The following is a 12,216-nucleotide window of genomic DNA, read 5'->3' on the forward strand; positions in this document are numbered from 1 at the left end:
AGGACGGCTTTATAAGCATAAATACAAAAGAAAGGGATAAGTATTGTTCCAGCTGCAAGATAATATTGAAATTTCAAGTTTTTATCCAATGCAATAATTCCTATCAACCAGATTTAGATTAAAGGGCAAATGTTGAAGTATGAAACAGCTTTAATTTCACAAAGTAAATAAATGATCTCTTCTCCTAAAAATCATTTACAAAAATCAGCATTTTAACATAAAGATTTTTTTTACCTGCTCTTTGATATCTTGTAACTGTTGTTGTAACTTCTGCACATCAGCATTGACATTGGTATTGTCTTTGTCCTTCTGTAAAACTGGAATGTTTCCACTTGCTGCAATAGAGAGAATATCTTTACATCTTCCTCATCCTACGCCTAATTGTATATAGTACCATTATATTAATTTCTTTTGTTTTTGAGAGGCAATTGGGGTTAAATGTTTTGCCCAGGGTTACACAGCTAATTAGAGTTAATAAGTGTCTAACTTCGGATTTGCACTCAGGTCCTTCTGACTTCAGGGTCATTGTTCTATCCACTATACCATCTAGATGTCGCTTACATAAATTTTTTATATTGAAAAATATATATTTTTTATTGAAATGGGCATTATTATTAGGCTGAATTTTAAAACAAGACTCTTTTAAATAATGGGCATATTTGGCACAGCAATAAAAAAAGCAGATTACTTCACTTGAAGTGCCTAACTAGAATAAGCCTCAACAAAGATGACTTTCCTCGCTTTCCTTTGTCAGACGCATAAATATCTGTTATGTTTGCTCTCTATATGCTGTGCTATCCAAAGAGTTAAAAGTGAAAACTATGAATCTGAAGACTTTGGGAAGAGATTGAGGCCATTGAAGATAATTTGTTCCAAAATTCAGTTTCCTTTTGTTTGTTTTTTTAAAAGACATATTGTTATTGATATTTTCTGTTTTTTTACACATCATAGTTGTCCCAAGTGGTGTTCTTTCCATTTATGTTGCTTTTTAAACTATGTGTATTGCTTTCTTGGTTCAGCTTACTTCATTCTAAATCGATTCATACAGGTCTTTCCATGCTTTTCAGTAATCACTGTATTAATCATTTCTTATAGCCCAATGATATTCTATTACATTCATATACCATAATTTTATTAGCCATTTCCCAATTAATAGACATCTACTTTATTTCCAATTCTTAGCTAACACAAAAAGTGCTGTTGTAAATAGTCTGTTGTTCAGTGAGTCAGTGTTCAATGAAGACTTTCTTATTGATGGCTGAGATACAAGTCCAGTAATGGACTCTTTGATTCAAAGGAATGGACATTTTCCTAGTTTCCATGTATATGAAAAATACTTTTGTTTAGCATTTTGTTCAGATCGTTTTTAACAGGAATCTTAACTCTTACTATCAGTGGTATAAGATTAAAAAAAAAAAAAGAAAGAGTGTTAAATAGATAATCTCATATCAAATAGAAAAAAGAAAGGTGTCTGATTTCATTATCAGCCCTACCCACCATATTCTTTCTTTTCTTTTTTTATTTCAATGTAGATTGTATTCATAGTTAAAAAGCTTTTTAAGTTTTGTAATCCCCATATGAATGAAGTTAAAATAATTTTTTTTCCTATTTTATTTATAACAATAGACCAACAAACATATTTTATCTTTTTTATGTGTGAGAAAATAGTTTATTATTAACAATTAGGAGATATAAAAGAGAATAGAGTATAACCTCTTTGAAAACAAGAGCTTTCAATTTTGTCTTTTGTTCCTAAAAGCAAGAGCTAAAAGATTGCTTATCGAATTAAATTAAATTAGAATGGGTTCAAGTGGAAGAAAAAAAAATTTAGAAAATAAACTCACCAATATCATCACTGGCATCTTCTGAACCTTTGCCACCACAACACATAATGAAAGGTACTCTCCGTTCAACTACCGCCCGACATTGTACACATTTCTTCATGAGGTTAGCACAGTCTGAAAAAACAGGGATAGACACATTATTTAGACAAGAAACATATCACACTTTCCTTTTCAGCTGACTGTTCTTCTAATCTCACTAACTTTTAAGATAAGCCCCATCAAACAAACCTAATATGCTACTGGGAGGTTAACTGTGTCTACTAAAAATGTTGTGAACCCTAGAGCAAAAAAACCAAACCTATCCTATATTTTCAGAACACCACAATGAGTGGTCCATATTTTAAGGATTAACTACACTCCCTAATATTTCTGGTAAACATTTTTTTCTAAAAATAAATGATATGATGTGTACTTCAGGAGTTTAATAGAGTAAAGAAAGAAAAGGCAGACTTCCTTTCAAAATGCAAATTAATACCAGAATACTCCTGATACTCCCCACCTCTTACCAATACACTGCACTGCCTTGGACTGGTGATTGGTTGCTTGTAAGCCCACTGTAGTTTTCTCTAAAATTCTTTTCTGATGCAAAATACTGTACTCCAAAATTTCTGCATTATGTTGAACCATTCTCTTCCTGCTGTTTCTATCAAAATGAGGCAATAAAGTAAAAATAAAAAGCTAATGTATAGAAAAATAATTTCTATGTAAAAAATAACATGAAAGTACCATAATATTAAACATTCTTAACAAAGCCATTTAAAAATGGAATGGGCTGCCTTGGAGGTGAGACTGAGGAACACATGGGAAATAACAGGTTTCCAACCTCTAAATTCTTTTCACTTATTAGGAATATTGTATATGTATTCAAAATCTGAATAGGAGATAAACTATATGACCATTGAGATTTTTTTTTTCCCTACTCATACCCAAAATGCCATTTTTCCACTACTCAAATATAAGGTAAGATATGGCTTGTAAACGAAGTTTGAACAAAACTTTTTTTCTCCCTAAAAAGACACCATAGGTAAATAGATACAATAAAATAAGAAGTTTTATATATTATTCATATTCTATTTAATCCATCATTACAAATACCTAAAACTACAAGCACAGAGTGTCTTTTCCAATATTTAAATATTGATGTAAAACATATATCTTAAAAAAGAAAAAGTAAAAGCTGCTACAGTGGCAAAAATGGAGAAAAATTACATAAATTTAGAGTTAAAAAGACTCATAATTATGATCTTATTCAATCCTCTTAATTTTACAAATTGAAAAAACAAGTTTAGACATAAGTTTTACTCTATGCAGATCATTCCATAGCCTTCAAACTCATTCTTTTCACTTGGAAAATGATTTGGTTAGAAGCTTCTTATCACACATAAGTATTTGGAAAGGAAGACACTGAATTATTCAGGGGATAAATAGAACAGTCTCTAATTTTACATTCCCTGAGTGTAAAGGATTCTGACTTGAAATGCAACAAAGATATACTCCTAAAATACAGTATAACCCAATGAAACTTGGGGAAAATAGGTAAACCATATCTATCCATGTAGAACATTATCTACATAGATGACAAAGTGTGAAAAATTCTAGTGTAGAATAATTGTCTGGTTTTAGGGGAAATATTTTTCAAGTTTAAAAGGTATGATACTATACAGGATGCTCCCAAAATAAACTTTATTTTTTGTAACCTCAAGTTGAACTTTTCTTTAGTTACTTTTTATAATCTTCCAAAAGTTTCACTGCTCACAAAAATGAGCTCACTGTCCTTTATGTCTAACTCAGAATTTCATTTTGGCATAGGAAATCTTAACTGGATGTACTTACTTGACAAAGAACATTTCCCTTACTATTTGTGATTTTGACAGGAGATTCTAGTAATAATTCTGAATTCTTAGACTAGTCCTGCAGTAAATAGGAAGTCAACAATGAAGGCATGTCATGTAGTATAGAGAGATCAGCTCCAAACTTTCCAGCTTTGTCTTTATTAACAAATATATTTCATAATGATAGGCCAAGATCAGGCCATTTTACTACTTTAGTTACTATCTTATTTAGATAGTTCATTAAGTGCTGCTTACTAAATTATTTTAAGAGTATAATTTACTGTACTTTCACCCTGAGGCTGTTCAAGTGAGGAGAATGGTTTTTAAAACTTTTGAAAAACCTTTAATGAAAAGAACAAAAAAATAGAGGGAAGAACATGGTACATAGCACAAAAACAAGACCTAAAAAGTACAGGGATTAGGAGGAGTAGAGAAAAAAAAAATACATGGTAAAATGATCTAATTTTTGCTAGCATCTCCAAAGAAACTATATTGTGACATTATTAGGTACAAAAAGTAACAGAAAATTATAAAGTAAAGAGAAGGCTTAAGAGCAAAAACAAAGTTTGGTCAGGTAGATACATTAATTGGCAAGAAAAATATATAAAGTGTACTTTATAGTAATAATATAAATTATTAAAAAATCACACCCAAAATTTTTCAGACTCTTTAATTGGCACACCTGCACTATTGATAAGACTGTCAATTGGTTTAAACTTTTTTTTTTAATTTAAATAACCTCTAACCCAATATCCATACTATTAGGGTTAAATACTAAGGATATGATCCACTGAGTATAAAACAAAGGAGAAAAGGGCTTGTTTTTATTTTTAACAAAAATATTACTCTCAATATAATTTATAACAGCACAAAACTGAGAATCATCCATATGTTCAATGTATATGGAATGGTTAATTGTAGAATATGACTTGAAAGACTATAGTGTAAGAAATGACAAATGAAAAGAATGTAAACACAGGAAAACTTGATGAAACGATATAAAGAAAGCAAAATTAAAACAACATGCTCACTGGCTTATAAAGAATAAGGAAACAATTTAAGAAAAGTAGGAACAAACAAATGCTATCTTATTAAAGTTTATATATATGCACACAAATGTGGATACATAATTTTCTTTAAAAAAGAAACAACACAAAAAACCCTGCCTACAAATGTAACTAGAAATACCACCAAAAAAGTCACTAAACTCATAATGAAAATGAAGATGGCTACTGAATTCTGAGCTCAGATGATAAGAGATGCTAAATGTTAGAGACACAATTATTACATTAATTAATTATGCTTCCCTGCTTTTTTTGTTACAAGGGAAAATAAAACAAGAGCAAAGTGAGAAGAAAAAAAGGTACATTAGGAAATCAGTGTAAGACATTAACTACAAATAACATAAACAAAGTACACTTTAAATGTACTTTGCATAGATTTTTTTCAAAACTAAACTTTGTGGAGTGATAAAGGATCATTTATACAGGATGTCCCATGAGTCTTAGTATAGTTTTAAGTTATTACAATGCACTAAGACTTTTGGGGCATCCTGAATTTGGTGGACAATATCTTAAACTGTGGGTTGCAACACCATATAGAGTCATGAAACTGAATGTGGGAGTTGTGAAAAAATTGACAGCAGTAAAAGTATCAAATATTCCAGTAAGATTTAATTCTTTATGTAAAAATAAACAAGTACATCCATCTCATTCATATGCAAATTTGTTTTGGTCTTTTATAGGTGGTAAAATTACATGTATATGAAAGAATTGTTTTAAAACAAATTTCTTTATGACTCATCAGTAAATGTTTGATTTGCATACCTAGTTTATATATCTATATATCCGCGGTCACCTAAAAATTTCTAGGACAAAAAGGAATTGTAAGAGGAAAAAGCTTAAGAAGCCCTGGACAACTGCAGCAGATGTTGAGCAAGAGAGGGTAAGGATATTATACGTTCTACTTAGAAACTCTATGAAGGATGTAGTAATTAGCTAACATAAGAACACTGGAAAAACTGATTTACTAAATACAAAGGGAAGTAAATGCTAAACAATTAAGTACCCTCCAAATACTAATTAATTAGGATTACAAGGTGCCAAACTTTATTACAACACATTGCAAAGTAGGTAAACTATTGCCTAGGAATACTTACTCTCGCAAGCACACATGTGACCACAGGGTTGAAACAGAACAGCAGCTTTCTTGTCAGAACATACCACACATTCTTCAATCTGCAGGAGTTTTGAAAACCATAGCATTAGGGCAGATATCCCAGTCAATGGATCATTCAAGCAATATATATGCACTCAGCACCTTCTGTTTAGAAGATATATGCTGGATATTGGAGCTATTTCTAATATATTTGACATATGTGAGAATCTCTGCTCTCCAGGGATTCATATTCCATTTAACCTAAACATTACACAAATCTAGGATCTAACATATATTTCTATCCAAATTTATTTCTTCTAAAAGTAAAAATTCCAGGTAGAACTAAGATTTCAAAATCCACAAATGAAGGGGCTATCAGAGTCCAAAATAGTGTGTGATGGCATTTCTCTGTGCCTCAGACTCGCCACCTATCGCTGACATCACCATCCCTAAGTTCTAGATTCATACTCTCTGCCCCTCAAAATGGGATGTTTTCAAGGAAATTAAGGAAAAATAAAACTCATACAAAGGCACAGAAACAGCTAAGTTTACAGAGCACTTTTCTTACTCTAACAGCTGAGTTCAATTCCAGATCGTCTGGGTTAGTTATTTTACTTGGTTCTTTTTTTCTTGACCCAACTGCAACCCAGCCAGGTGTAGTGACTAAACACTTAAATTGGAGTCAGAAAGACCCAAGTTCAAATCTTGCCTCAGTTACTTACTAGTTAGTTGTATGATTGTAGACAGAACAATTAAATTGCCATTTCCTCATTTACACTTTTTTCCCAGGATTGTTGGGAAGAGAGAATGTAAGTGAAGTGTTGACCAAAATGTCAAATACTATAAATGGGAGTAATTATTAATATCGTCTCTATTATTATTACTATTGACTACTCTGAAACTTAGTGGCCACCTTCTCCTGAATAGTCTCTCTCCTCTCTGGGTTTTATAACATTTCTCTCTCCTGGCTTTCCCCTGCCTAACATCCTTTGGCATTTCCTATGCAGGATCATTCTTCATGTAAGTATAGGTGAATTCCAGGGCTCTAATGCTAGGCTTTCTTCATTCTCTAGGTGAACTTATCAGTTCCTATAGATTCAACTATGATTTCTATGAAAATAACTCTAAAATTGAAATTTCCTAAGCATCAATCCCAAACACCAACTAGATATCCTGTAGGAATCTAAAACATATCACACTTCTTTTCCCCTAAATCCAAATACTTACTCTAAATTTCCCTATTTGAGTGAGGGCACCACTATAGTTCTAGTGACCCTCAAAGTCATGCTTATTCTTCATTCTCTGTACTCACTTCCTATCTATAACAAATCAGCTTTTTGGTTTGGGGAATTTTTTTGGTATTTATTTTTTATTCTACAGTCACAGCTCTCCCAATCTAAACTATTTCCTCCACTCATAGTTGTTATGGGCCAGAACTCCTGTACTTGAAACAAGGATTCTTACAAAGTGTTAAGTCAGTGGAATTGATAAGACAATAGTTATTTAGTTTAGCATGGTGATTAATAGTTCTCTAGTTCAGGACATGTACTTAGTACTTTATATAGTTCTATAAGATTCACACCTATGATAATATAATTTAAAAAGAGCATATAAACTGGGACAAACTCAGAGACAGATTCACTTTATCTCACACCATTGTGGTGGCTGGCCTCCTGCCCATCCCCCACTGAGACCAAGATGGATCTGAAAGGCTCTCCAGAAAGCTGCCCAACTCCAGGCAAGGAGGCAATAAAGAATTTGGACTTTAACACCTGGCTATTTTCATGGTGATTACTGAACTGAAACGAAGGCGGGTCTAGAGACCTCCAGAAAACCAACTAGAACACTACACATAGTCACCACCCTAGTTCAACGCTCAACAATTCTCTCTGGGATTATTATAATGCTCCCAATTGTTCTCCCTTCCTCCATACTTTCCCTTATTCAATCCATAACTATCACATGTATATTCCTAAATAAAGCACAAATGTGACTTCATCATTTCTCTGCATTAAGAAATGCTTAACCATTTCTGTGGTTTCCTATGGCCTCCAGGAAAAAATATAAATGATTGTATTTGGCATTTAAAGTCCTCCATAATTTGGCTCCAACTTATCTTTTCACCGTGACTGCACACTATGCTCCCTTCAATGTTCCAAGTTCAAATGGCCTTTTTGCTACTCCATAAACAAACATTTCCACCTTCCCTCTGTGCCTTAGTACCTATTGTCCTGTAATTTCCCCCCTTCTTGCCTCTACCTTGTTGAAGTCTTAAGCTTCTATCAAAGCTTGACTCAATTTCTATCACTACAAGAGATCTTCCCTTATTTGTCGAATTATTTTTTGTCCAATCATTTATGTTCTCCCTACCCCTGATATTGCTTCATATTTATTTTATATTTATTTTGTGTATATAATACTGATGAGGTCTAGATTTAGAGAACCAAAATGAAATTAGGGTTTCTGGTGGTCAGGGAGTTAAATGATAAGGTCTAGTGGTAATTTCGGAGTTCAGGGAACCAGATGGAGAGGTTTGGCTCCCCTGCAACCCCTTGGGATTCAGCACAAAGGTAGGGAGTTTGGGGAACTCCCTTCTGGCGGTGCAGAGGTTCTCTGTAAAAGAATTTACAGACCCGAAAACTTAGATTGATAAAAGAGGTTTATTATGGGAATTGGAAGTAAGGTTAGAAATCCTGACAGAGAGGCATAAAGTCTGGTTAGGGAATAGGTGAGGATAAAGAGAGGATGGCACTGGAAAGAGTATTCCAGTGGACAGAGACCCTTGGCATTCTAAACATGGCATAACATGGCATGTTTGGATCCTCTGCAAAGAGAGAGCTTTAGTTTGGCTCTTTTATAATGGGAGCTTTGGCTACAAGCTGAAGAGGGCTAGTAAGTGGAGTTCCAAGTTGACTCATCGCTGGGTTTCAACTTGAGCTGGAATTTGAATTGAATTCAATGAGTTTCAGGACTGAGCTGACTCTACCCAGATAACAAGGATGAAACTGTTTGCTCCTTGGGGCAGGGTCCCTTACTGAGGCAGAGTTAAAAGAAATTTTCTCCTTTAAGGATTTTTAGAGTTTTGCGGTCCCCTTTTCAATACGACTAACATTCAAATATAAGCACCATGAAGGCAGTTTGCTTGTTTTGTTTGTAACACCAGCAATACAATACACATTGCACAGAATAGCCATGTACGCAGTACATGAAGAATTGCATTTTTTAGAGAAACTTTTCTTTATAAAAAACTTTAAAAAAACTTAACCCCTTTCTTATAAAAGGGAAAACTGCCTACAACTCAGTTATTTGGCTATTGCAGATTTTTTTAAAAAAGAAAAATGCTTAGCCTGGACATCTCCACTAGCCTTCTCAGCTAAAAACCTGAGATGGCAGTTTTCCATTGATGCCTCCACTTCATTTCCACTTTCATTTCTTCTCATGCTCTTTTAAACTCATATCCACAGACTAGTTTCTAACTTCACCTGTTCATTCCAAAGTTACCAATGTTTTTAATTGCCGATTCTAATTGCCTTTATCACTGTAAATCGTCTTCTTCTTGACACTCTCTTCCATCTAGATTTGTTTGAACATACTTTTCTCCTTGATACTCCTTTTACCTCTAGATTTCTGTGACATTCTCCTGCTTCTCCTCCTACCTGTATGACCACTCCCTCTCAGTCTCCTTTGCCTAATCTTCATTCAGGTCATAACCATGGATTTATTCAACTCTTCCTAGATCTTTTTTCTCTTCCATCTCTGTGCTATTTCTCCTGGTGATCTCTCCAGCTTTCAGGGGATTTGATTATATGTTTGTTATTTATTTGTTTGGTTGTGTCCAATACGTTGCAACTTCATAGACTAAAGCAAGCCAGATCCTTCTATCATCTATTTCCCAAAGTATGTCCAAATTTACATTCAATGCTTCCATGACACTAACTAGTCATCTCATCCTCTTCTACTTCCTCTTTTGCCTTCAATATTTTCTCACATCAGGTCTCTCCTAACAAGTCCCATCTTCTCATTACATGTTATATAAAAGTATTTAAGCTACAGTTTCAGTATTTGACCTTCCAGCCTGAATTAATTTAAATACTGATTGATTTGAACTCCTCATTGTCCAAGGAAATCTCAAGTCTTCTCCAGCATCACAATTCAAAAGTATAGATTCTGTGGCACTTAGCTCTCCATATAGTTGACCTCTCAGAGGTCTAGATGGAAGAGGGTTCAAGAAGAAGATTATTTACAGTAATTAAAAAGTCTCTCAAAATAATTAAGAAGCCTCTTGATGAGGGTGAAAAAAAGAGATTGCAAAGGTTGGCTTAGAGTTTAACAACAAAAAAACCCCTAAAATCTTGACATCTGGTTCCATCACTTCCTGACAAATAAAGGGGAGGAAAAATGGAAGCAGTATCAGATTTTATATTCTTGGGCTCACTGACCACACAGATGGTGACTGCAGTCATGAAATTAAAAAAAACTTGCTCCTTAGAAAAAGATGGCAAAATCTGGAGAGCATATTAAAAAGCAGAGACATCACTACCAAGATCCTCACAAAAGAAACTTTTTCTCAAAACCAAAATATTTTCACTGACCCTCCCTTTTGTCTGGATTCTCTTCTTCTTCATTTCTATTTCTTGGTTTTCTACAAGTCCTCCCTAGAATCCCATCTTTTACATGAACTAGATGCTCCTTAACCCTAGTGGAGCACTCATTAGATTGTGAATTCCTTGAGAATAAGGACTGTCTATTTACCTTTCTTTGTATATCCAACACTAAACACAATGCTTGTTGCCCTGACCTCTAAATTTAAAATAAAGTTATGACAACTCAAAATGCCATACCTAAAGTAGAATCATGGTTTTGTACAGAAACAAATTTTTTCCTTTTTCAAATATGCACAAACCCTATACATATGCAAACAAAGAACAGTAATGGAACATATACTCTTACTCCATTCCCATTCTTGAGCTTTGTTACACTGAGAAATAATTTGACCAACACAATAGGCATAAACAGTATCATTTATCATTAAAACTTCCTTAAAAAGCTAAAAAATGATAAAAGAAACCAAGAAAAATATATAGAAATTACCTTTGTCCTAGACTGAACTTGTTCTTTACAAATGAGGCATTTTTTGACACGTGGAGAACACAGAGAACATGTAGCAATATGTCCACATGGGCCAAAAAGAGTATCTCGCTTCATATCTGAACACACCATACATTCCTCTAAAGTTTCTGAATCATTACTGATCATAGAAGGACTCCGTGAACCCACTTGACCACTAAAAAGATAAAACATCCTCAATCAGGCTTACTTCATAATCACAATTAATTATTCTTTTAACAACCTCTAATAAAATTTCAACCAATGTAAATCTAATTATTAAAATAAAATATTAAGATTAAGAACATCTTAGGATGGCACATAATTTTAGTTACCTAACGGGGAAAAAGAAATATTTATTTAGAGTCTCATTTTTGTTTTTCCATTTTTTACTACTAAATAATTTTCTTAAAATTAAAGATAAAAATTGAAAAAAAATCTTAAAAAATAAAACAGGTCACACTGAAGAAGGCTGCTTAATAAGAGTTAAATAGTTACTATTATACTAATCAAAGAGATCAAGATTATCAAAAAATATTGTTCACTAAACACAACATAAAATGAAAAAATTTCTTAAAGGGGAAGCCAAATTCAAGTATTTTTTTAAAAACTGTAATTATCCAATAAAGTAGATGATAAAATATATTCTAAAAATATATATATTTTATATAGTCTACTTTTCTCAGCAGAGAGTCAGGAGTCTATAAGAGCAGCTTCTTGCATTTGGGACCAGAAAGGGTCACTATAATTGGCAAAGAATGGGGAAAGAATCATAGCATGAAATAGCAGTAATATTAAAAACCAAAGGTGCCAGTAAAACTTATTTATTTTTTAAACTATCTTAATATTTTATCTCTTATAGAACCAGCAGAGGGAGCACAGATACCTAAAAATCTAACTCATATATTTCTTTATATAGAATGAAGCTAGTCAATAATATTTATTAAATGATGAAAGCTACAGAACTTAAGGAGAGAGCAGGGAATTACAGGTATAAAGGAAATAAAATCCTGCCATCCAGGAATATACAATTCATATAGTAACACTGGGGGGAGAAGGATACACTATTATATTTATTATATAATATATATACAATTATATTATATATACAATATTATAATATCAGAAGAATTTAAATTACAATAATTTATTCAAGTCATTGAGTCAATTTATTAAGTCATTTATTAAGCAAATATTATATATACCTACAGGGTACATATGTACTTACTGGGCACATGGGGTACAAAAAGAGGCAAAAGACAATCCCTACCCTCCAG

At 33.0% G+C, this 12,216-nt stretch overlaps 1 protein-coding gene across 1 annotated transcript in view; it reads right to left on the reverse strand.

Moving 5' to 3' along the window:
* MIB1 (MIB E3 ubiquitin protein ligase 1) overlaps positions 1-12,216 on the reverse strand; it is a 158,448-nt gene that overhangs the window by 10,084 nt on the left and 136,148 nt on the right. Inside the window, exons 17-20 of the mRNA XM_051970353.1 lie at positions 10,925-11,117; positions 5,835-5,913; positions 1,845-1,958; positions 235-335 (exon numbers count right to left, since the gene is read on the reverse strand). Coding sequence (XP_051826313.1) covers positions 235-335; positions 1,845-1,958; positions 5,835-5,913; positions 10,925-11,117 — 487 coding nt within the window. The remainder of the gene's footprint in view (positions 1-234; positions 336-1,844; positions 1,959-5,834; positions 5,914-10,924; positions 11,118-12,216) is intronic.

The sequence above is a fragment of the Antechinus flavipes genome, chromosome 1 (assembly GCF_016432865.1).
Source record: "Antechinus flavipes isolate AdamAnt ecotype Samford, QLD, Australia chromosome 1, AdamAnt_v2, whole genome shotgun sequence".
Taxonomy (NCBI): domain Eukaryota; kingdom Metazoa; phylum Chordata; class Mammalia; order Dasyuromorphia; family Dasyuridae; genus Antechinus; species Antechinus flavipes.